This window comes from Podarcis vaucheri (genome assembly GCF_965113315.1).
Source record: "Podarcis vaucheri genome assembly, chromosome: 6".
NCBI lineage: Eukaryota > Metazoa > Chordata > Lepidosauria > Squamata > Lacertidae > Podarcis > Podarcis vaucheri.
In genome coordinates this window covers 44,859,845-44,886,979 of record NC_138764.1, presented here as the reverse complement: position 1 = coordinate 44,886,979, position 27,135 = coordinate 44,859,845, and the positions used below count along the sequence as shown (strand labels likewise).

The 27,135-nt window shown below is 41.3% G+C and overlaps 1 protein-coding gene across 3 annotated transcripts in view; it reads left to right on the top strand.

The window, feature by feature from the left end:
* Window positions 1–27,135, top strand: part of ROR1 (receptor tyrosine kinase like orphan receptor 1) — a 165,284-nt gene that overhangs the window by 132,178 nt on the left and 5,971 nt on the right. For all 3 annotated transcript variants that reach the window (XM_082227556.1, XM_082227555.1, XM_082227557.1), the window contains exons 5-7: window positions 19,988–20,115; window positions 21,632–21,949; window positions 22,972–23,217. In XM_082227556.1, the coding sequence (XP_082083682.1) occupies window positions 19,988–20,115; window positions 21,632–21,949; window positions 22,972–23,217 (692 nt within the window). The remainder of the gene's footprint in view (window positions 1–19,987; window positions 20,116–21,631; window positions 21,950–22,971; window positions 23,218–27,135) is intronic.

The following is a 27,135-nucleotide window of genomic DNA, read 5'->3' as shown; positions in this document are numbered from 1 at the left end:
TTGCATATGCACAGACCTGAATCCCTGCATAAGATTCAATTGGACTGTACTGTTTATACTATGGCAGTGTCTGTTGACCAGTAAAATTAAGCTACTCATGCTATTAAGGAATCTCAACTTGATTAAAAATCTAAAAAAGATATGCAGAAAAAGGGAACTGTCAATGATTGAAAGCTTTTGTTACAATGGTTTTGCCATCATATTCACTTTAACTTTCTAAGAACTCCTGCTGATTTTTAACAGAGCCTAGTTTTGTCTATTTGCGCTTAAGCTTTCAGATCAATCCTAAACATGTTTACTCAGAAGCAAACCTCAATAGGGCTTACTCCAAATTATGTGTGCACAGGATTACAGCTTTAATTGCTTGATGGTTTTGCACATAATAATTCTATCTTAATTTACTATGTAACACTAATAATGATATTACTATATGCAATGTGGATAATCCTTTTAGCATTTTTTTTTAAGTATGTGATGCTGTTAAATTATTTAGCAACATGAAAATAAAATTGTTTTGCTTGAAGTAGGCGATATATATGGTTAATTAGCCCTGAACAGCATCTCCTGACTTACCTTTGAGTAAAGGTGGTGTTGTGCTAAATGGACCAAGGATCTATTGCAACACAATTGTGTCAGTCTGGGGAAGGCTATCATAAAAGAAAGTGACATGTTGCTATCGTTTCTAATGAAAAATCACAAAAACGCACCTTTAGGTGTTAGGCAAGCAAATAAATTTAAGTATTCAATTTACTTAAAGCATTTTCTTTTCACTTAGTGGCATACCTTCTTATAGCTTTATGGCCTTGAACAAAAATCCCATGGCCAGTATATGCTTGCTTTCCTTGACCATCCAGAAAGGACTTGTAAGAAGAGGCACAACTTCTGTCATGTTATGCATTGCCTTCGTCTACTTTAAGTTTTACTGTTAATCAAGGTGCGGTAGATTGATAGCGGGAAGGAACATGAAAAATGAATAAAACTAAACTAAAGGTTGGGAGTTGTGTGGGGTTTTTTTTTTTATTTTGCTTGAGTAAGTTTTCTTCTGGAATTTGCAGTATAACAGACTTGATAAATGTTGGTTTCTCACTTTCTCTCTCTGTAACTGTGGGCCAAAGTACACATTTCACAGGGAGATCTGTCACTGGGAGCAGTGTGAGTGCTAATAACATGTAACCCTTTTCTAGTCTGCTTCCCCACCCCCCATCATCACTCTCAGGTTACCATTTGCTCTGCATTTGTAATGCAGACACCTGCATGATGACTGTATCCCCCCCCCCCCATGTTGCAAAAAGTAGTGCATGATGAAATGGTTAAATGCCCCCACCTCCTGTGCTGCTTCCTTGGTCTTACTAAGAGCCTCACCTCACCCCACTGCTTCATTTAAGGGAAATGCTGAAAATTCAGTCACATATCTTATTGGGCTAATGGGTAAAGTGTAGAAGAAATGGTGCTAAATATGGAGTTGAGTGTCCAGACTGGAACAAAGTTAGAAACTGTAATGCCCTCATTCCAAGTCCTTGAACTCTCAAGGTCTCAAGCTAGAAAGAGAGAGGTTTGTTGTGTTAAGCCATATTGAATCATGGATTTCAGTAGTAATGAACATGATGTATTACTTTCCATAAGTACCCATTCAAATGGCTTTAACAGAAAGAAAGCCAAAGTGCAGTAGTTAGATATTGTTAAGTGGCCCAGATCAGTCAGTACTTTTTCTGGCAGCTCCCCAAATGTGTGATGAAGAGTTGAAGCTAGAGAGAACCTTAATACCTCCATCCCCACCAGATACATGCTCTGCCTCCCACAGTAGCAGCTGTTCACGAGGGCATAATATATGAATGAGGTCTGCACACCTAGAACCTAGCATAGCCCTGGTCATATGGCTGATTTCCCAGGTAAAATTGATATCCAAGTGAAAGTAATTCAGTTGAACTAGATAGTGCCCATGTCCTGATATGCGTCTAGTTTATGCTGGTAGGTTCTGATCCAACAAGTAATATGTACATTGAATCTTGCTTGGTGTTAAATGTTTGCAAGAGTGCCTGCACAAATGTATTAATGCACAGTTATATGGTTTCCCTTTGGCTGAGTGGAGAAATTGTGATGCCACTTACCAGCAATAGAAATATATGACAGAGGAACAGGACTAGAAATGTTATGACAGCATTGAGTTGTTAGCATTTGTATCTTTGTGCTGGATTGAACTAACCCGTTCCTGCTTATACAACAGGGCTTTCCCCCCTCTTCCTCCCCCTGCCGCACAGATTCTGTGCCTCCCCCAAATTCACCATAGAGGGTTGGGAGAACCCCCAAAGCAATTGGGTGGGATTGGAGATCCTTCTGTCAGACAAGCAGAAATGCTGACAGAAAGATCTACCGTATTTTTCGCCCCATAGGGCACACCGCCCCATAGGACGCACCTAGTTTTTTTGGGGGGGGGGAATAAAGAAAAAAAAATTATTTCCCCCCAGGCGCGGGGGAAGCCCGAGCTTCCCCCAATCCCAGCCCCGAGAACAGCCTGCTATCCGCAAGCCTAGGGAGGCCAGCGGTAAGTCGCGCCGGTCTCCCCGGAATGCAGGCAGCTCGCCCCAGGACTGCAGGCAGCTCTGCGCAGCCATCGGGAGGCGGGTGGACTTCGCACCCCGCTCCGGATGGCTGTGCAGAGCTGCACTCGCCCCGGGACTGCAGGCAGCTCTGCATTCGCCCCATAGGACACACACACATTTCCCCTTCATTTTTGGAGGGGAAAAAGTGCGTCCTATAGGGCGAAAAATACGGTACCTAGCACCATTCCTCTCCCTTTCTTTAGTGCTAAAACAATCTTATAAAAGCAACTAACAAAACCCAGTTGGAGAACATTTCAGCCTCCCAGGACACTCTGTTGGTGACCTTAAAGTGAGAGTTCTTGAAAGAAGAGTGAAATCACAACTAATGGACAAGTTCAATTCTATCAGCTGAACAGAGATAACAAGTTTTTTTAATCCCACTGCAGGTGTCAATCAGCTAGCAATGGCAGGATGTTTGTGTTGCCATCAACACTTCTTCGGGACTGGTCACTGTGCTTATTTTACATACATTTAATCTTTACTTATTGTCACAGTCTAGTTTTTTGTACTATTTCCTTTTCCTCTGACCACACTGATTACACCCCCCCTAAAACCATGCATATGTATTTTTGCTAATTGAAGATAACACTTCATGAATCTAGTGAAGTTTTTACCAACTTGTTCTTCAGAGTGCCCCAAGATGCTTTTGACTAAAAACAAAAAAGACTAATATGGCTACCCCTCTGACAACTGTGCCAAAAATAAGATTTAAATATCATACAGTGTTAAAATACAAACATATTAAAATAACAGTAAAAATAACAAAAAATGATCTTAAATATAATTGCTTGCCTGGATCAAGGCATTGCGTCAGGCTGCCTCAGTCATGTTGAGAAGCTGGCATCTTTGTGCTCAACATACAGAGGTTGGAGGGCCAGGTTGGGAGAGTGAGCATGACACTGGTATGAGGCAAGCAGTGTGGCTCAATTGCCCTTTACTCATGTAGAAATCTTTGCCTTTCCCAAGTAGTATGTTATGTATAGTTCATCTGCTTATAAAGCCATATGGGAACATTTTACTTTTCCTATTCTGATGCTAGCAACTTTTGTCATAGTAGACCTTACTTTATCCTGCTTTCTTTCTCTGGTGTACTAATTAGGGATGATACATTTATAACACAATATCCTGAATTCTAGGTTAAGGTTAGAGTCCAATAGCATCACTGAATTTAGTGGGATTGCTTCCTAGTGAACATGTAGAGGATTTCACTGTAGAATAACCATTGGTCTTTTTCACTGTAAAGCAGCCATTTTAAAATAAAAATAATGATGATGATGACGCCGACGCATCTTTCTAACTACCAAGAAATAGACTTGACCCCCAAAGTGTTAAAATCATATCCCAGTAGTAATCCATTATTTGGCACGCATTGAAATCTGAGATAATTTCCATGACCCAGAGAGCAGCCTACTCTTTTAATGGCCTTAGAACTGTATTACTTCCTTAATCTTCAAGCTGTTTGGCTGCTACCATGATGGATCAGCAGTCAGAAGAGAGATAGAACAGTCTGGTGCTACAACAGCAGCAGCAGCTGCAGACATGGCATAGCAGATTCCAAGAGATAAGAGGATTTCTTAAAAGGGGAGAAAATACTTTTAGCCTGGGAAAATGGGTTGAAACTCTAGCCTTTTCCATCTTCATGTCATTTCCTCTCCTTTTCCACTTCTTATATCATTATCCTAGACTTGATGGTGCACTTACACCAGTATAAATCAGAAGCAAGCTCACTGAAAGCTTTGAAGGATTTTACATTGCTGTAACTAAGAGGAACACACAGAGATATCTGGCCATAGAATTAAACTAAGAGTTTAACTAAATTAAACTAAGAATGGCTCTCCAATACAAAATCTCAATGTTAGGTTTCATTAAAAGGCACAAATCTAGTATGTCTCCACCACGTGCATTTTCAAATTTAGAAGCATTTCTAAAAAGTTACGTGCATTAGAAAACCCACTCTAGTGCTGTGTAGCTGCAATTGATAAGAGGATGAACCGTGAGCTAGGATGTTACAGGTTAATAATTTCTGTATGCCAAGCATCTCAGAACATTGAAGCCAGATCTGTATGTGCTTGCCTTGAGCTAGTACACAATTTCTGTGTTACTGAATTGCTGCAAGAGTTGCTTAATAATAGCTGCCCAAAAACAGTTAAATCTGGATATCCTAGGAACTCAACAGATTGGCAGAATTCATGTAGGGGTTAGCACTTGAGACTGAATTTCATTAGTAATGTGTGGGAGTGGGAGGAAGTAATAAGCTGAGCAATTTGGGGTGTTCCCTTCTGGAAAGTTGATAGGTTCATGATGCATAGTTTTTAAACTAGGGGGTAGCCAAGAAAGCCACAGGGCTGAAGGGCGGAAACTGTGAATGCATCATTACATCTGAATTTCCATTACAGCAAAATCCTGCCTTGCCCACAGTAGGCAGATAGACCTTCAAAAACCAGGTCATGTTTGCAAACTGTGGAATTTTATCGATAGATAAAAATAGGATCTTTGTATTTTGTTTTCTGACGGGACGCGGGTGGTGCTGTGGGTAAAAGCCTCAGCGCCTAGGGCTTGCTGATTGAAAGGTTGGCGGTTCGAATCCCCGCAGCGGGGTGCGCTTCCGTTGCTCGGTCCCAGCGCATGCCAACCTAGCAGTTCGAAAGCACCCCCGGGTGCAAGTAGATAAATAGGGACCGCTTACTGGCGGGAAGGTAAACAGCGTTTCCGTGTGCTGCGCTGGCTCGCCAGATGCAGCTTTGTCACGTTGGCCATGTGACCCGGAAGTGTCTTCGGACAGCACTGGCCCCCGGCCTCTTAAGTGAGATGGGTGCACAACCCTAGAGTCTGTCAAGACTGGCCCGTATGGGCAGGGGTACCGTTACCTTTACCTTTATTTTGTTTTCTACTCACAATTTTCAGACTGGGGTGGGCTATAAAACAAGCAAACAAGCTCCTCATAGGGGTGAGGGGAATCACAGCAACAAAAACCTAAAGCCCCCAAAACAAAACCACTCAGTCCACTGTGGATGTCTTAATGCAGATGGCCGTTTTGTTAAGGACTGCAAAAATGGCAAGAAAGATGTTTTCTATGCCAGAAGTCCAGCGTTAATCCTACTCTGTCATGCATATACCATGGACTTGAAAGAGGCATATACCCAACTTGAAAGAGTTGGGAGACTTTATTGAATTTTTAAAACGATTGCTGATTCAACCCAGTTGAGGCAAGGTCTGAGGTTTACTCCTTTTATCTGTGATTGAATATAAGGAACTGAGAGGCTGATCTGATAAAGCCACATGCTCTACACTCTTCTCACTCCACACCACAATAATTCCAGTTTCATTTGCATGGGAGGAAAGCTTGCTGACTTCTCCTTCTTAGCCTGGCTTCGTTGCCAAAGTGTATATCTTCTGTGATGCCTACCCTACCAGAAACTGAAAACAATCATTATACTGCAACCAATGTTTTGGGGGCTCAGGGCAGGGTGACTTCATGGTATTAATGAGACCATTTTATAACAGACAGCCTTGTGAAGAAGATGACATTGAAACTCAATATGAAGCCAGTAAGGCCAGATTCATTTATTGCTTTCGATGGAACAGGGCACATTGTAAGCTATGTGGCCCAAACCAGTTCCACTTAAAGTTCACAAAGCTGCCCATTGTTGTGAAGAAGTGTCAATCTTGCAGACTTCAACTTAAACAAGTTTACCCTGTGCTTCACCGATCTTTGGAGTAGCCAGTGGTCTCAATCTTTGGGAATGTGTTTATTCAGTCTAGTAAAAACATTAAAAAGGGGAATAAATCCCTGGTGACCTGAACTGCCTTTCACTGCTGCTATAAACCATAGAACATTTAGAAAGGACTTTTAGAGGTAAAGATAATATAGTTTGCATAGCCAGTGTGTATATTATGGTCTTGAGTGGTAGTTACAGAGGTCAACTGCAACTTATATTACTTCATCACAAAATCATTAAGGGTGCAGAAGAAAGATTATAAGGTGTTACATCATTTATTCCGAAAATTAAAACCATATACAGTGCTACAGTGCTGGCCATATCTAAATAAGTAAAGTGACAGAAATGTAATGGTAGGAGTTCCTATCAGAAGTCAATTGCTGTAAAACGGGGTTAAACATTGACTTCACAATGTGGCAAGTTTATTGATCTTGTTAGCAGCAAAAAAATGTGCATGGTTATTTCTGTGGGAAAGCAAAACATTTATCCACTCCCTTGTTATCTAGATGGTTTTTCAGTTCTGAGTTGACTAATGTCCATGCCACCAGTTTTCATTTATATCCCATGCAATTCCAGGGGAAAGTTACTTTCACCTTCCTTATTCAGGTTCATGTCCTGTTTTGAAAGATTTTTGTTCAGATTGCATAGTGGTGGGAGCTATTCTCTTAGTTCCAACAACAGGTCCAGGCACTGTATCAGCAATAGCTTTTCAAATTCTCCCAAGTTTTGAAAGAGGCTCATCCAGCTCCACTGTGTACATTATAGGCGGACAGCCTTGCCTAGGTTTGAACTTGAGATTTATTTTTTATTTTATTTATTGAATTTATATACCGCCCTATACCCAGAGGTCAAAGATTAAACTACCCATGTCAAGGCAGAGCAGCTATTATCACTTGGAATTGTTCCACATTTGTATTAATTTAGATAACTCCTTTGTTGTGAGAACAGGCTGGTACTACCTATGCCAAAATCAAGTGCAACTGTCCATTAACAAAACCAGTGCTGTGAACATGGCATTGTATGTTATGACTCACATACAAAGCATGTTGCTCATAAATTTAACATTGCTTCATAGGCATCTTTTTAAACAAAACTTGGCTGAAGCTTTTTTTTTTTTTAATGCATTTGTAAAATGCATGTTTTCTATTACCAAGCCCATGATAAGAGTTTTGCTTGATATAAACCAGCTTTCTAGCCAGCCTTAGATTCCAGTTTTTGGACTTGATAAAGTAAAACAACACAAGTATGCCATAGCCAAGTTTATTAAAACAGGGTTGTCTTAGACAGCTTCTTTGAAACATCTTTGTAACCTCAGGTAATAATTTTTCAGCGATAAGTCAGATAAATGAAATAATTAATGCACACAGGTTTATCTTTAGCATTACTAAGAATATCATTAAAAATTAACCTTGTCATAAAACCTTTTACAGAAGAACATTAGCCATACTGTTTACTATATTTTTTTTTAGATGATGTCCTTGCTATTTTTAAAAGAAACCTTTAAATATTGACATAACATGTAAAAAAAATGGGGAAACATTACTGTGCCGTCCTCAAACCTTTTTGCATCTATTATACTAGGGACAGACTCACATGAAATCCAACTGTAGCTAATAAGTTTTGGGGTATCTTCTGAGGGACAAAGGAAAGTAGACAGTGGTGTGGCAAGGACACATGCTGCTCCATACAACTTTTTCATAACCAAAGACAAGGCAGAAACACATGGTTTCCTTAACCCAGAGGATCAGCAATCTAGGCCTAATTGTATGCAGCCTGTGGCCTAATTTCCAAAGCTCTTTGCAAACGGAACAGGAACAGTTATTTTGCCCTCCCCTGGCAGCCCATTGGGTGCAGAAGAAACAGGTAGGGAGAGAGAAAAGAACTAGCAGAAAGGACTGTTCAGGACTGAACAAAGCTGTACTAGTCACCTGGTCACTGCTGTTATTCCTGTGCTGTATAGTACATTTTATCCCCATGTCTGAGATGATAACGGGATGCCAACAAAAACAGATTAATTAGGATTATAAATCCTGGACACCTGTGAGCACCATGTTGGGTAATGGCTTTCAGAATTATTTTCACAGTGATTGTATATTTGACTCTATGTAGCCCAAAACTTAAAAGGTTTGCTTAGGCCAATCAAATGATAGGATCTCTAACATTTTGAATAGCAGTGTTGTGTCCTGGGAAGCAGAGAAGAAATTAGGCAAGATTCTAGAAATAAGGGAACTAGAGAGATGGCTGGCTAAGAGAAAAGGTTTTTTTTTTCAAAATAAAGTATTAAATATTCCAAGTTATTGGTACATTTTAAAATTGTTTTTGTGCTATTGACGTCTTTATAAGTTCAGTTTGACTAGCATATTTACGTATATATTCTTCAAAACTCTCACTGCATGCTTGTGACAGAAATTTTAATATGGATTGTAATATGGCTTGGATTTAAGTTTACTTTGGTTAAGAGCCATTGCTCTTTTAAGGGCCCTGCACTGGGACTGTGCAGGCATATTATGGGGGAAGGAAAGGTTGCACTTGAGAACTTCCACCCCTTCCATTCCCCTGACTCATATCATCTACCAAGCCATTCAGGCCGGCCCCACATTTCCACCAGGTTTCAATAAGGAATCAGCGTGTGGCTACATGACTAGCAATATTGTTCTCATGGTCTTTAAAAATAACATTGTCCTGAAATATAAAAATTCAAAAGTTTTAAAATAAAGCAGGGGCTGACATATGTAGGAACTGTTTAAATGTCCATCTTTAGGCTTTGTGTTTGGAGGGGTGTGTGGCTCTTGGCTTGTTTTGAAGTTTCTGTCTGTGGTGCTGACTTTCACCTTGCTTCGAAGTATAAGGCTCACTTTTCCTTGTTGATGAAGAAGCAAGATCCCAAAATCCAAAGTCAGGAGCTAGCATCATTTACCAAAAAAACCCCTCTAATTGAGACATAGAATGAAATACCTTTCAACTTGGGGGCTGTTGTGGGTGCCTGCTATAGTGGTGGTCTTCCCTGTCCCCGAGAATGATAAGTTACTTTCTGCTTTCCCCACACTCCCACACCTTCATAGACTCACTAGAAGTGATAGAAGTATAATTTGGTAATTTTGAAGAATATACCTACTCTTTGGCATGAGTTAGTGGCAGGTCTTAATTTTCAATGAAGCACATGTCCATAGATGTTTGTTGCTTTAGGAATCAGTTTCTTATCTCAAGAGTAATCTCTTTTCCAACTTTTTCCGACACCATTTTAATATAGCTCCTGAGATTCTTAAAGCTGACCAGTTATTCCCCAGTGAATAGCTTCTATTTATACGTGTCTATCAGGAGTGGAATTTATGAAAGGCGCACAAGTTATGTGAACATCTAATGTTTTCACAGTTGTTAAACCACTTCATCTATTTTAACTAAGAGTAACTGCATATAAGACATTGGGACTCAACAGCTGCCCCAAATGATGTTAGAGAGCCAAGGCTCTAAACCAAACAAACCCCAGATAATTTAGCAGCAGCAAAGTTGACATTTCTCCTTCACGTACAGCCATGGGGAAAATATAGTGCACCCTATTTGAATTCTGTGATTTTACATATCAGGACATAATAGCAATCACTTGTTCCTTAGCAGGTCTTAAAATAGATAAATACAACCTCAGATGAACAACAACACATGACATATTATACCGTGTCATGATTTATTTAACAGAAATAAAGCCAAGATGGAGAAATCATGTGTGAAAAACTAAGTACACTCTTACTGCTTCCATAGGAATTAAGAGGCTAAGTAGCGGACAGGGGCTGCTAATAAAATGCCCTTGCTTAATTGATCATCAGCAAGTATGCCCACCTCTATAAAAACTGAACTTTTGGCAGTTTGATGGTCTGGATCATTCAGGTGTGATTTAACACTATACCAAGGAGGAAAGATGACACAGTACTCTTAGATAAGCAAGTGTATTGCTGCCCGTGAAACTGGGAAAGATCACTTCCCTTGCCCTAGTGAAGTGGTGAGTCTTTTAGACTTGCTTTCTCTCTTTTTTTTATATGATATTTATTAAGTTTTCAAAGGGGGGGGGGAATTACATAAGTAAAAAGAATAGAAAAAAGACAAAAATAAAAATATAAAAATAAAAATACAAAATACAGAAAAAAGATAAAAAACATTTAAAAAGAAAACACATCAATCTTTCCATGTCATATATTCATATCCTTGCTTCCCTGACCTCACACCTCCCTTTTTTGTATTCCAATTTAGTTAGTTGATTCAGCAATTTCTTTCCCTCTTTGTTTTTATCTTAATCCTTTAACTTAATATAATATAACTTTAAGTTCTCACCTGTTAATAATCCATTTTTCATACACCTTTAAAACATTACTGCTTAAACCACTTAACTTCATTCTGACATCATTCTAACATTCATTAATTTTACAATATTTCTGTAAATAGTCTTTAAATTTCTTCCAATCTTCTTCCACTGACTCTTCTCCCTGGTCTTGAATTCTGCCAGTCATTTCCGCCAGTTCCATGTAGTCCATCACCTTCATCTGCCATTCTTCCAGGGTGGGTAGATCTTGCGTCTTCCAATACTTTGCAATAAGTATTCTTGCTGCTGTTGTGGCATACATAAAGAAAGTTCTGTCCTTCTTTAACACCATTTGGCCGACCATGCCCAGGAGAAAGGCCTCTGGTTTCTTCAGAAAGGTATATTTAAATACCCTTTTCAGTTCATTATAAATCATCTCCCAGAAAGCCTTCATCCTTGGGCATGTCCACCAAAGGTGAAAGAATGTACCTTCAGCTTCCTTACATTTCCAACATTTATTATCGGGCAAATGATAGATTTTTGCAAGCTTGACTGGTGTCATGTACCACCTGTATATCATTTTCATAATATTCTCTCTTAAGGCATTACATGCCGTAAACTTCATACCTGTGGTCCATAACTGTTCCCAGTCAGCCATCATTATGTTATGTCCAACATCTTAAGCAGAGGCTTGACAACCTCTGCTCTGATGGTGTTTCCTGCTTGGCAGGGGGTTGGACTCGATGGCCCTTGTGGTCTCTTCCAACTCTATGATTCTATGATTCTATGATCTTGTGCCCATTTAATCATAGCAGATTTCACCGTTTCATCCTGTGTATTCAGTTTCAGCAGCAAGTTATACATTTTTGACGAAATCTTAGTTTTGGGTTCTAACAGTTCTGTTTCTAATTTTGATTTTTCCACCTGAAAGCCAATTTTCTTGTCCAAATTGCTTTCTCCCACTGCCCTTCATATGTTGATGGTTAAACATCTTTACTGGGGACGCGGGTGGCGCTGTGGGTTAAACCACAGAGCCTAGGACTTGCTGATCAGAAGGTCGGCGGTTCGAATCCCCGCGACGGGGTGAGCTCCCATTGCTCAGTCCCAGCTCCTGCCAACCTAGCAGTTTGAAAGCACATCAAAGTGCAAGTAGATAAATAGGTACTGCTCCGGCGGGAAGGTAAACGGCGTTTCCGTGTGCTGCTCTGGTTCGCCAAAAGCTGCTTAGTCATGCTGGCCACATGACCCGGAAGCTGTACGCCAGCTCCCTCGGCCAATAAAGCGAGATGAGCACCGCAACCCCAGAGTCGGTCACGACTGGACCTAATGGTCAGGGATACCTTTACCTTTACCTCCCACTGCCCTTCACATGTTGATGGTTGAACATCTTTACTGAGGAAGCTTGCTCTACTTCAGTGATTTAGAACCCTGGGTAGAGCAGGCAGATATTCGGAGGGGGGGGGGTGGCGACATCTGGGGTCCTGCGGGAACAGTAAGTTTCATCCTTGCTTTCCCCCTTATGTGATAATATTCATCCTGGGAAAGGAGGGAGGAAGAACAGCTGAATAGGGGCTGTTTGTGTGCCAGGTCTGCTAGTCAAATCAGATGGTTGCATTGGGATGAAAAGTTCTGCAAAGTTTGTCACAGCAACAGGAGCCCCCTCCATATAAGGCAGTGAACCATTTTGTACTAGGGGACTGCACAGAGACATGAGAGGAGCTGCTTACTGGTGACATACAACCACCTGCACTAGAGACCACATGGGTTTTCTAAGCCCTCCTCACCAACCTGGAGGGAACTGAGCACTAAGGCACTGGTGGTGTGGGCAAGCGTGCCCCCCCCAAAAAAAACCCTGCAACTGAGTACATGAAATGGAAGAGGCACACTTTATTCCATCTCAGGTCATTTGTTTCTGGGCACTTCATCAACTGGAGTAAGGGAGGGGGAGAAGGTGGTGGGTGGCGAACCTCTAGAGAAGACCAAGTAGAATGAGATTTGCTGGTACACTGCATCCATCTTTATGTATAAAAAGAGACTTTTGGCACAGGGAAAACACTTTAAGGGGGCATAGAATAAGAGTTAGTTTAAAGCTGTTTTTCCAGTAGACTTCAATTAGAATTGTTAGTGTATTTTTTCTGGTTTTTTGCAATTAGCAATATGTATTACGTTAGAAACCAGCCAACATACACATCTTAAGTTTTGTCAATTAGCGTATTTTGCTTTTCATTTAATAGTTAGATCTGGTCAGTCTGTTTTTCGTCATGCTTAAATTTGTAATATTGGCTCACCAAGAGCAATATTTATTTAAACATATAGCCATAGTAATATATTATTATACTATGTGTTTTCCCCCCTTAAGGCAGGGCACCAGTGATGCTGATGGTGCCAGCTTAATCATATCTACCAAAAAGTAAGTCCTGCTGAATTCAATGGGGCTTACTCATACATAGGTAGTGTTAGGATTGCAGCCTGAGCTTTCTTTCTAAGAGATGAAACCACTGGTTTCATTCCATGTTCTGACCTGATACAAAGTCCTTGGATGACAATCTGCATACCCCACCCCACCCCCAAGACAAGGACCTTGAGGAGCAGGACAGGTCCTCTAAGTCTAATGGTGAGGATCCCCTTGAGGGGCTCTATGGATCGGTACCTGATGAGGAACCCCTGGAACTCTCTGAGCAGAAGGTGCAGCAACCCTGCATTCCTCAAGAGGAAGATCACCAAAGTATTTGGGTCCAGGCCAAAGAACAATGGTGCAGTATGTGTCTGCAGACCCAGAGTAGTTAGCCTCCTTGTAAGTAAGGGATCTATTTGTGAGTAAGGCATACCTGTTACTCCACAGCTAGCAATATATAAGGCATCCCTCTTGAGTTGTCTAGTTGTTGGAAACAACATGGGTCTTTAGCTCCTTGTTCCTCATTCTAGGTTCTCTGTTTTACTGCACCTTGCCTGACCTCCCTGTTGTACTGACCTTAGACTATTTCCCCATCTTGTTTCTGGATGATGTTTGAACCTAGACTGATTCTCTGTGCTTGACCTTTGTTTTCCTGAAATGTGCTGAATCTGCAACCCTGTCCTTATTTGTAGTACTTGGGAGTACCAAGCTTATATATTTTGTAACTAGTACCCTAGCCCCTGAGAACATCCCCTGGAGAGTGACATAATCAGATATTCATATCCTTCATAACTAAAGCAGTCTCTTTTTGGCAGGAACAGAAGAAAACTTAGAACAGAAAGGTATGTTTATTTTTAGAGGTTTGGTTTCCATGGATAAGCTGCCTTTGTTTATAAAACATGGGATAATTTGGCTTTTCTTCTAAAAAAATTTTTTAATAAAAATTGGGGACACCACTAAAATAGTATGTCATCATTCTATTGAAATGTTAGTGAAAACCTTTATAAATATAAATCTCCACCTTTAAGAAATAAGTAGTGAGACTATATGTATACTTTTCTTTATTTTGAGACTGCACATTTCCAGGTATGGTATCCACAGCCAGCTAAGCATGGAGACAAGCCTAGGACACTCACATTCCAAGAACCACCACTCCATGCATTCCGACCTGCTGTCCTCAATTGACATTTGCAGTGAACACCTAATGAAGATGCACTTTCCCATTTTCTTCTGTTGAATTAACGGTTGACTGTTACCATTTTGGTGCTCAACAGATTTTTGCATTGCTTGTTTATACGTGAAAAGGGAATTCTACTAGTTAAAAATGAAAATGAGGAGTCTCAGGATAGTGTTTACAGTAATCCCTCCTCTTACACACATTTGACTTGTGGAATTTCAAACATTCATCAATGAAGGTGGGCTGGTTGAAATTGTGCAAGTCAAGTCCCAGACAAAGGAGAGAGCTTAAAAACGCTTTTTGTGCCTGCTATGGAAAGAGCTTTTAAGCGCTCCAACTTGCTTGTGGAGCAAGGCCTGATCAGCATACCAACTCTGGAAAGCTGTGGGATCTTCCTGTGAGACAGTGTGACTTCCCATGAGATCTCGTGTGAGCATCCCTGGCCTTCCAGAGTCTGCAAGAGAGCTTAAAAGCTGCTTTCACAGCAGGTAACCCAAGTGGACCAAGCACAAAAAGAGTTTTGAAGCTCTCCACCTTGCTTGCTGAGCTTGGCACATCAGCTCTGGCAGTGCTAGGGATGCTCCCTCCCTCTCCCATTAGCCATGGGGTGGCTCCAAGGGTTTGACTATGTGTGATTTTTGTGTATACTTGTGTAACTCTTAGAACTGAACCCCTATGTAAGATAAGGGATTTCTGTAGACAAGATAATGATCAGCACCATAGCGTGAGAGCTGAATTACTGATATTCCAAATGAATTTGAGGAAATCGTATCCTGAACAACCCTTGATGGTTACATATGATTGTTACGCTTCTCAGCATACAATCAAAGAGCTATTTGCCTAACAGATCAAAACAAAAACCTGGACCAGTCCTTCCTCGTCTTTTAGATCACTTATGGGCCCCTCACTCTATTTCTATCTGGTGATGCAGAAAAGCAGAGATACACCAAGTGCCTGGGTAGGCTAGGATGTTGTTGCCATTTGGGACAGAAGTGGGAAAAGTCCTCCTCCTTACCCTATATCAAATTGTCCTCAGGTTTCTGTCAAAATACCAGTGTTAAGTAATTTAAAGACTTTAATACCATAGCAAGGCATATGAGCATTTTATAATGAAGTGTAGACTCCAGCATGTGATACAAAATATTTGACCAGCAAGTGTGCAAGTTACAAAGTGGGCACTATCAGAAATGGATGGAAAAGTAATTATCAGCAAGATTATGTTCTAAATGCAGCTACATGTACTTATTTTAGATAGGAAGTCAGGGCTGGTGGTAGAGATCAGCGTGCACAGCGGAACTTCCCCTCCCTCTCCTCTCCCTGCGTGACACTGTGTCCACCTCCGCCAAAACTGCTCTGGGAGGTTGGGGTGAAATCCAGAACAGATTTGGGTATGAGACAGAGGGAGGAGAGGCAAACAAAGTTCCACTGCGGAAGCAGAATTCCTTGTGCAAATGGGAAGACTTTGCTGGATATAACTTAATATCTAGAGGCATAGTTTTGCATGTGGTTTACTGATATGCTTACAATACACTTATTTATTTATGTTTAATAACATATGTATTGCCTCAAGTTCTGTAAGAAGAACTTGTTAAAGAGACATGGGACCTTTTAAGAAATCGAGGATGAGTTTGTTGCTCTGTCAGTTATTGATCACTTGGCTTGCCTATGAAAAGAAAGGCAGTTCATATATGCCAAGTTTGCCTCATTAATGCCATCATTATCTTCAGTATTTAGAGTTATAACTAGTATTTAGAGTTATAACTTACGCACATGGTATTCAGCAAAAAGAACAGCAGACCAAATCTTACGTATAAAGGACTTCTGTCTTAAGGATTGTATAGAATCTAAGTAGGTACTTTGGGATTTGGCACAATGTTTATGGCCATGTATATCATTCTGGAGAAATACTAAGAGGTAAAAAGAGGTAAAAAGTATCCTGTTCTCTACCTCATAAGCTTAAAAAAAAAAGTTAAAGGCTCATACTGTGTTAAAGTGTGCGTATAATAATTCCTACTTATGGCAAGGAATATATGTGTGCAGCATTCCTCTAGAGAATCTCAGCTTCCTGGTCCAATGTGTCAGATAAATAGGTTTTGTATGTGCAAAAACAGTGAAGTGTTTTACTAAGGAGGACCTCAGATACATTAGACCTGTATTATTTATGCTAGAAAGCTACAACAAAGCCATGAAAGGGTGGCTGTCTGGGTGGCCAGCACAGATACAACTGCTTGACTGTGAAGTTGTTGCACTTCATCACTGTTAATAAAGCTCATGTTAAAAAGGTATCAAGTATCAGCTAAAAAGGAATTTGGTAGAACAAGAGTTTTAAAAATAACCTAAGGGCTAAAGCTTTGCTGGTTCCACAAGGGAAGTTCTTTCCTCTCACATTTCAATTTAATTGGGATTTAACTTCGACTTCCTGGGCTAACAACTGAGCGTGATTATCCGGTGATAAGTAACACCAAATCCAGCTGCATTTTTACTATCTGTAGCTGTAAAATCAATGAACACTGAGTATAAGACTGGTATTGGTTCTTATTGTAACCCACAGAGCAAATTATGAGAGTTCCATATAGCTAGGTGAAGACAGCAATAGAGCAGTAAAATATTTGTCTGAGCAAGAGTTTTTCTTGCTACAAATACTGTAGCAAGTGGAGCCTAAGTTCTGCACTTGGAATATATTGTGCGAACAAATAAAACTGATTGTTTTTGCATAATGCTGGTTCTGTCAGCCAAGGAGCTATACAGAGCACTGAAGCTCCACTCTAACCAGAACTCCAGTCCAGTCTGTTTAGGCTTTCTAAGATGTTGCCAGATATACTGCCCCAGGGTTGCCCTGCCTCAAGCAGCAGGATCCACAGGGGCAGCAGTTCCTGATGTGGATCTTTATCCCCCCTTATATCTTGTTCCTGATATAAACCTTCACTCACTCTTTCTTCCCTGGCAGGGTGTGGGTGGGTGTGCCATCTTGTGGTTCTCCTCAGGTGCCAAAATTACTTGAGCCGGCCCTGACTGCCCAACCTGTTTTCAAGGTTATCCAGGCCATCATAAGAACTAGAAATTTTCAGGTTTTGTTTCTAGCTTTTACTGTAGTTTTGGTTTTCTGGATTTTGGTTTGTTTTTAGATCTTAACTGAGATTCTCAGAATATCAGTTTCTGCACCTGATGCCAAATGAGATTAACAGCCTCATGCTGTACCGACTGAGCTATCCCGGCAGCTAATGTTCATGTGCTGATGCAGCGAGCACATGAAATACAGAGGCTTTCGTACAAAATACAAAATACAGTAGCATGCACAGTGCTCAGCATTGATAGCCATAGCCTATTTGTCTAATCCTCATGTTGAGTTGTAGCCAACTAAATTATACTCATTAGAATTCTACCCGTTAAAATGGATGAACCTGTGTTATGTCCATTAACTTCAATAGATCTACTCTGAGTAGAGATAGCATTGAATACACCCGTTGTACAGATTTCTTTATCCTAAGTTTGGGAGGCTAGCCATTCTCCAAGGGAAACCAGCATAGCTCCATCAAACAAAAAAGCAAATTCTAGGTGTTTCTTGCCATTTTCATAATGTGAGCTTATGAGCTGTAGTTCATGTTCAAAAATGATGTAAGAAAGCTGCCAGGAAAGATCCAAGCAGTGTTATCAGTGCTGTTCCATAACTGGTAACAGCTGCTGTTGATCTGACAGCAGCTACCATAGTTTTGTGCCTCCATGCAGAGCTGGAAAGGAAACCACTTCTGGAAAGGAAGTGATTACTGCAAAACATTAATATTTAATTACTTTATTTTGCTTTTTGATTCAGATAACTCATGTGAAACTACCTGCATCTTCAGTCAATAACAATGGGATCCTATGGGATTGTGTCATTATCTAAAAGATTCCAGTGGACAGTAGATTTGGTAGTGACCACACATTCGGAAAGATACATTTTTGCAGTTTACAGAAGTGTAGTCTAATGTACCTGGTACAACATGCATTCAGACAATGTAGTGCCATGCAGGCTTTAGAAATATCACTTTATAAGTGGACAAAGCAAAAATATAAGTTTCAGAACTGCATCTTAATATTGTTTGTTTGTTTGTCTGTCTGTTTGTTTGTTAGATTTATATCCCACCATTCCTCTCAAAGAATCCCTGGCCACATATTAGCATACGTCAAATAATACAAAAACAGTATCTGAGATAATTTTCTCTCTCCCCTTCCAAAGTAAAATATAAGCTCTGAATTTCCAAATTTTTGTCATGAAACAGAGTGAGCATGTATTTTGTTTTAAGTTGGACACAAGTAACCATTTTGTACTCTTTTGGAAAGTATGACGGAATATTATTTATCCATTTGCATTAATGTTTTCTTGCCAAGCAAAAGCTTTTACATTTTACTCCACATAGAGTTGGAACAACATTACAGAATATGGCAGAGAGTTTAAGAATATGAAAATAAATCTTATGGTTCTAATACATGTGTGTTGGTATGTTCTGCTATATATAACATTAAAATTACCTATCTGAAAGCCCATAAAAATCTTACCCAATTGAACAGACTCTTTGCCCTCGTTTCATCTCTAGTTTTGTAAATCAAATGAATGCATTTCTTCTCAAAGTTCCTTCTATTTATTTCTTCTAAATTTAAAGCCCACTCACTTTCTCTGGCATGGTGCAGCATTTGCATCCTAGTGCATCTCGCTGCCATTGCCAGGTCACTTCTTCCATCTCCCAAATGGCCAGTGGGAGATGTCATATCCTCTCCCAGAAACCACAGATTTTTTGAATTTGGTCCCACCCTTAAATTGGACCAATAGCAGGCAGCCCTGGAACAGGAAGTGGGAGTCAGACATAGCTGACTGGAGTCTTCGCTCAGGTCTTCTTCCAAGCCATACATTCCAGCAGCTATGGTACCCAGCTCCTGTTAGAGCTGGATCTCCCTCCCTCCCTTCCTGTACAACAGGACTATGACTCCAAGGGGCAAGTCAAGGGTATGACTTTGCTATGGAAGTATCTGGTTGCCATATTTGGGGCCCGGGACAAAATTGGGTGAGTCTGGGCTTTTTTTATGCCTGACTCATAGCAATCGTCACAACGTTTGGCAGATTAGACATTGGGTTGGATCCTTGGTCAGGGTCAGAGGGGGGTGAGCTGGAAGTCTCCACCTGCCCCCCTTCTAGGAAGATGGGAACCCCTCTAAAGGGATCCTAGGGGAGACACTTCTTTCCAAATGCCCAGGGTTTTACTTGCCCCATATCTGATGTCAGGTATAGGAAAGGTGAATGTGGCTCGGCCAAAACTACCCTGCAGGCCAAATGGGGAGGCCTGGTGGGCCTAATTAGTCACAAAGGCTGGAGATTCCATAGAACGGAAATAAACCTTGCTGTGAAATGCTGTTTCCCAAGAAGAAGAAGAAGAAGAAGAAGAAGAAGAAGAAGAAGAGGAGGAGGAGTTTGGATTTGATATCCTGCCTTTCACTCCCTTTAAGGAGTCTCAAAGCGGCTAACATTCTCCTTTCCCTTCCTCCCCCACAACAAACACTCTGTGAGGTGAGTGGGGCTGAGAGACTTTAGAGAAGTGTGACTGGCCCAAGGTCACCCAGCAGCTGCATCCCAGACTTTCTATGGCACTCGTAGCTTGAGGCAACTGTAGATCTTTCCAGCTTTGAATATTATTGTTTACTCACACTGTATATTTCTATATGCTGCTTAGTTTCTCCTGGTCCTTAAGGTTCCATGACACCCTACTTCTTTACTGAGAACAGCCTCTACAGTGCTCATCAGAGTGTAATTAAGTTGTGCCTATTTGATTTTAGTGATGAATATGAAGAAGATGGATTTTGTCAGCCATACAGAGGGATAGCATGTGCAAGGTTTATTGGAAACCGAACCATTTATATGGAGTCCTTGCATATGCAGGGTGAAATAGAAAATCAGATTACTGGTATGTAAAGTTTGCTTCTGTTTTCAACTAGATTGCCATCATTCTTGACCTTACCATAATCTACACTATAGCAAGCTTGCTTGGGATTTAGAATGTTTAATGTACTCATAGGCAGCAGAATATATGGTTAGCTCTGTGTAAACATATTCTTAAGGAAAGAAACATTACAACTTTTGGAAATGCTACCATGAAAACGAAACTGATGCTTAAAAAGATGTAAAATGAAAATATATTTGTATATATTTTTAAGCTTCATCAACTGTGTGTGTATTTTTACAACCATTTAACTTTATAATATATACAAAGGCTACAGACAAAGTTACTGGTGCTTAAGTTCTATCGAAAACAGAATGGTAAATTTATAATGACTTAACTCCAGCTGCATTAAAGGGGTCTTCAATGTCACTACGGGTGAAGTCCAGTTGGTTCCCGTTACAAAAGGGCTTTTACTCCTGTGAACACATCTGCTAATAGAAAAGGATGGGAGATTATTATTGCTTACTCCTCCTCCCTGCAGGCCCCACGTAACTCCCCCCCCCATCAGCTCCAGAGAGTTGGAGGCACCTTCAAAACAGTGTAGAAAACCTTCTACACAGCAGCTGTAGGGTTCTTTTGTTAGTGAAGGTGGCCACAGTATCAAAAGCCCTTCCGTGAGTTGTGAAGGCCATCAGTTGGATTCCACCCAATGTCTGCTTTATAGACCAGTGTCCCTTAAAGCGGGGCTTCACAATTTGTCAGTCAGCCCATCAAACTCAGGCCTTGTATTGTAACTTGCTAGTTGCTTAACAACTACCCTGTTTCAGTTCCACACAGGCAGCAAAAGGAGAACGGAGTCTATAGCACATGACCTTCAGCATGGTCAGGTCACAATTCATGCAGTGTTGTCAATATTCAATGTGAAATAATTTTTGAAAATTTCAAACAGACTTTCATCTCCACATAGATAGACTTCCCATTACGTATCTTATTTTGGAAGTGGTTAGGCCATGGGTAAGCAAACTAAGGCCTGCAAGCTGGGTCAGGCCCAATTTCCTTCTAGATCTGGCCCGTGGACGGTCCAGCAATCACCGCGTGGACCGCCAGCGTGCGTTCTTTCCCTCTCCCTCACACGGCGGCAGCGCCTCCTCTCTCCTCCTGGCTTCTCCCTGCTCTGCCTAGAGGAGGAAGGGGGCTGGGCTTTGTTGGTGTCAGCAGCAGCAGCAGCGCTTGAGCGGCCACCATTTTAAGCAGCCTCTCTCCGGAGCCCTTTTGCGCGCCTCTCATCTTCCCCCCACTGCCAGCCCCTGCCACTCGCAAGACACAGGTAAGCAGCCACCGGGGCTCATGGTGCTCTTGCATCATTTTTTCCCCCTTCAAAATATAGTCTGGCCCCCCCACAAGGTCTTAGGGACAGTGGACTGGCCCCCTGCTGAAAAAGTTTGCTTACCCCTGGTTAGGCTATGAACAAGCATTATGGTGCTGAATATGTCACTTCACATTGTATTGCCTAAACTTTTTTGGTATGTGTATATTACAGCTGCCTTCACTATGATTGGAACCTCCAGTCATTTATCTGATAAATGTTCCCAGTTTGCCATTCCTTCACTCTGCCATTACGCTTTCCCATACTGCGATGAGACTTCTTCAGCTGCAAAGCCACGGGATCTGTGCCGTGATGAGTGTGAAATTCTGGAAAATGTCCTTTGCCAAACTGAGTACATCTTTGCAAGATCGAACCCGATGATTCTGATGCGTTTAAAGCTGCCTAATTGCGAAGATCTTCCACAGCCTGATAGCCCAGAAGCTGTAAATTGTATCCGCATTGGCATCCCTATGGCAGATCCAATCAACAAGAGTGAGTGATAGCTGTAAACTTGATGTATTGCATACAAAATATCCTACCCATCTTTGGATAGGACTAAACATCAAGAAGAATTAGTAATATGCTTTGTGGTCACAGAAGTTCATATTTTCAATTACTAGCCTGGTAGGAAGCCCCATTCATTATGCCAGAATCCATCTTCCAATGCACCCACCCGTTTGTTTGGATTTAGTTTGCAAGCTGCTTATTTAGAATACAGTGGTACCTCAAGCTAAGAACTTCGTTCATTCTGGAGGTCCGTTCTTAACCTGAAACTGTTCTTAACCTGAGGTAAAGTTCTTAACCCGAGGTGCTATTTCCGGGTTAGCGGAGTCTGTAACCTGAAGTGTCTGTAACCCGAGGTACCACTGTAGTGCATTTCAAAATATAAATTAACTATTATTATATTTTAAACTGCTTTTTGTACTATTCTTACGCCAGTTAGTGTATGGAATCCAAAGCCTTGCTCATTAAAATCCCCATTAGCCATTCCATTAAAGTAAATGGCACTACTAATGGTAAGTAAAGACTTCTTAAAGGGCCAAAGGTTGCTATGCAGTACTTTGCTACATTAGTAGGCCTGACTCCAGACACTGAGTAGAGTTCATGTTAGATCACAGACTGATTAGAATTAACATAATATCAAATGGCTGTATTTCTAAGATAGCGCAACAACAATTGGCTCTCACAGCTGCTCTTTACTTTCATGCCAAAGTAAGGGATTAATTTCAGGTTTCCAGGGCAGTTTTGATTTCTTATATGTCTTTTATTCTAAAATATTTGGGATAAGTGTTTTTTTTATTTAATTCCCGAAACCTAAACTTTGTATGTTCTCAAGTGTATGAATGAATAGCAAGCCTAGCATTATGGCCTCTGCAAATTGAGAACCTGAATTAAATTGAAGGACTCGGGTCAGCACAATGATACTTTCTCTCACTTTCATGTTCTTACACCAATCAGTATGTGCACAATACCCCTCTGATTCACCACAATTGAACTGCTCTTGTCATTTACAGATCACAAATGTTACAACAGCACAGGAGCAGACTACCGAGGGACAATGAGTGTCACAAAGTCTGGGCGACAGTGCCAGCCATGGAATTCTCAGTACCCCCACACGCACACGTTCACTGCTGTGCGATACCCAGAGCTGAATGGGGGACACTCCTATTGTCGAAACCCAGGGAATCAGAAGGAGGCTCCATGGTGCTTCACCTTAGATGAAAATTTTAAATCTGAGCTTTGTGACATCCCTGCCTGTGGTAAGTGTAGTAGAACTCTCCCATTTTGAAAGGGAAGCCCAAGTCTGGGTGTAGAAAAGGAATTCTCAAAAAACCACAGTTGACCCAATGATGAGCCATGCCGAGGGTTCAGCCCTACAACAAAGATGAATAAGGTGCAGAGAGTTGAGGAGGACTCATATTCTGCTGGTGAGCAACCGTCAGGAGAGGTGTGGATGAGGAACACGAAGGCCTGAAGGCAAGCGACGTTCCAGGCTTCATTATAATTACAAGAGTCTGATGGATCGTGTCTATCTTCTCATTGTTGCACTTCAAATAGTTTGAGGCAGGGAAGCTTTCTTAATACTAAGCAGCATCCCATCAATTCCTGCGTTTGATGGGAAACATATTGGATCTCCATGGAAGCTGCTGGCAGATTCTGGGAACTGTGAGACCACACCAGCCTGCTTATCAAAAGAGACCCATACACATACAAAGAAACATATTCACTTTCTACAGTTGCCCATGGGCGGTGTTGAAATTGCTTCTTGTGGCTGACATGCCAGTTTTACCACCCATGTTGTTGTGAATTCTGCAGCTTGATACTATTTCCCCATCAGGTCTATAGTGCATGTGTCTGACTTCAATTATTATTTTATCAGCTTGGATGTTACTAAAAATAGCTATGTAAAAAGTAAGATGCAAAGCAGCCTCTCTGTTCCAGAAAAGTATATTACTTCAGACTGGAGAATTTTCAGATTACCGTATTTTTCGCTCTATTAGACGCACCGGACGATTGGACGCACCTAGTTTTTAGGGGAGGCTCCCCGCTCCCCTGCGGAGACTTCATCCCGTGGCTAAGCCAGAAGCTAGAACAGCCAGCGGGATCCCGCTCGCTGTTCTGGCTTCTTCTTTAGCCGCACGCAGCCTCTCTGGCCGGGAGAGGCTACGCGCAGCTATGGCTTAAGCCAAGACAGCCAGCGGGATGGATCCCACTCTCTGTCCTGGCTTCTTCTTTAGCTGCGCGTAGCCTCTCCCAAGGGCGGGCAAAGGGAGCCTTCATCCCCTGCCCAGGAAAGGCTGCGTGTAGCTAAGGCTCCCCCAAGAGCCGCGCTCCCTTTAAAGAGCGCGCAGAGTGTGTGTGCGGCTCTTGGGGGCTTTTCCGCAGCTCCAAGCGGCTCTTTAAAGGGAGCGCTGACAGAGCCTCCCGCCTGCATTCGCTGCATAAGAAGCACACACATTTCCCCTTACTTTTTAGGAGGGGGAAAGTGCGTCTTACAGAGTGACAAATACGGTAATGGTTGCACTGTTCAGCATTTTGAAATGTGTACAATGTTACTGAAGTGTGACGTATCTTAGGACTGTAATGTCCCTAAACAGAGTACTCAGAATTGATGGCCGGTTGAATAAGGAAACTCACTTGATTGAGATCTATTCAAAACTAACAAGGCTTTGTGGTATTATTATAATTCTACATAACTGGTGAATAATTTGTGCATGAAGCTTCAGAAGAAAGGACGCTAAAATAATCTCAGCTTGACTGGAGACTCCTGATGTACAATAGCAGGAGTAAGATATTTTAGATTGCAAAAGTGTAAACATTATGCCTATGATACTATGGTGGTGGTGAAGTATTCCCAAAATTTCTGCTTCCTCCCTAAGGAAAAGAGCCACCAAGGACAGGTAGGGGAGGAGAATACCCCCCCGGTATTCTAGTTTTTTTATAGTTCCACTCTCCTTAGTAGGCCCAAGAAGTTCTGAAATAGACGTGAAGTTGCCAGCTAAGGTACAGTGTTACGATTGTATCTACCAGTACTAGCTAATTTTAACCATAAGCAGCTCCTGCCTGCCACCTTCTGATGTGAAGTTATATAAAAAGGGAAAGCAAGAATATAAGGAGTGGTTTTTCTCTAATCAACCCGTACCTAGGAATGTATGTTTTACATATGTTAGCTAAGCTTAGCAGACATACATACTTTTGCCGGCCTTCATGCCATACCGAAATATAGTACTACATATAAATATATAAAACTAATGTGTGCTTTAAAGACTGGTAAGACTATGGGCTGGTTCATACACGAAGTTGCCAGACCAAGAAAAAACATTTATTAAAGCAGGAACAAGCAGTGAACTTGAGCACCTCTCCCACACACACCTCTGACTTCTGGTTTATTAAATTACAGTTTCCCATGACTTCTGAACTGAGAAACTGCCTTATCACTTAAAGGGATCTCTACAAACCAAGATCGAACTGTGGTTTGCAGTTGTGGTTTGTTGTGAGCACTTAAACCAGTTTCTTGGTCCAGATGTTATTCCAAGCCATGGTTTAACAAACCAGGAAATCATACAAATGTAAGAGCCCTGCTGGATCAGAACAAAGGTTCATCCACTCCAGCATCCTTTTCTCACAGTGGCCAACTAGATGCACACAAGCAGGGCATGAGTACAACAGCATTGTCCTCACCTGTATTCCCCAGCAATGCGTAGTTATGATACTGGAGGTAGCAGTACACAGCCATCATGACTAGTAACCCTTGATAACCTCCCCTGAAGTTCAGTTCTGCTCCATCAAAACAGAGATTGCTGAACTGAGAACGTTACATTCAAACTGGGACAATAGGTTTCCAGAACACTTCTCTACAAGATAAACTCCTGAATGTGTTTAACAAACTTCCGATCCTACAGTTATAATTTATCCAAAGGATAAAATCACCACAGCCTTTAAAGCAACCCTGAAAGTATTTTAAAAGTTATACTAGTGAGCACTGATCCGTAGCATGGATCTTACTTGCATAGTCTTGTGAAAAATATTGGCTGATGAAAAATATTGGCTATCACGAAACAGTAGTATCATTCCAGAAACACTGTCCTTGAAACTTTTCAGACGTCTTCTGTTGAAACCTTCAAATATGACAGGGCAGAATAAAAGGGAATGTCAAATACAGCTAGAGTTGAACTTAAAATGCTTTCGAAACATGTACTTCCTTGAGCTTCAGCATATGCCTCCTATCATGTACTTCTTTCTGTTATTAAACAAGGAGGGAAAGAGGTGAAATGTTACTACAGATTTTGCTGCCAAAAATTCAGAGTGTCTGTTCTTTTCTTATCCTTGAAAGATTCATCAAATGGCTGTGATGGTTTTGGTCTCTCTCATCTTTCATCACTTTGCTACATGTGGCTTCTTTGACTTAGTAGTTCGCATCTTCTCTTCCGACTTGTCTGACTTTACTGTCAAGATGTGTCAGCCTAATGTTCAAGCTCCCACTTACCTCTCTGGGCAGGGCTTGAACTAGACCAGCATTTGGTTTTTCTGGATGGAACCCCCAATTCTTTTGGCAGCATGCCTTAGTGGCCAGCATTTGTTATGGCTGCTTCAGGAGTGAGTGGGTGGTGGGTGTCAGCAGTGATCAGCTGTTTGCAATCCAGGAGTGATGTGTAGTCCCCATGAGGTTAAAGTTCTTGCAAGAATGGGGAAGACCATTATCTTTTAATATTGGAGAAATTAAAAAGATAAACTCACAGCCTTAGGCATTTAAAAAAATGGAAATAGAAACATTTGTATTACGCAAACAAGCATCTTACAAGAGAGGGAAGTTTCCATTAACTTCCTCCCCACCACACTCCAAAGTGTGGATGATCAAGAACAAATAAGAGCAACTCTCCTCCTATTACAGTATAATATCTACATGCACCTCTCTTTCTTTCCAATGGTTTGGGGGGGGGCAGGTAGGAGTTGAGAATACCAGAAACAAAAAGGAAATATGCCATATAAAAACACAAGATTAATAATTAAGGAGGACTAAATGGAGTGCCTGGCGTGCTCTGGTCCATGGGGTCATGAAGAGTCGCACACAACTAAATGACTAAGCAACAACAACAGCAAAATAACATTCACACGCCACTACCATCCTTCCCAGAGGATCTTTCAGGGTGTTCCCTTCCTTCACCTGGCCCTTATAC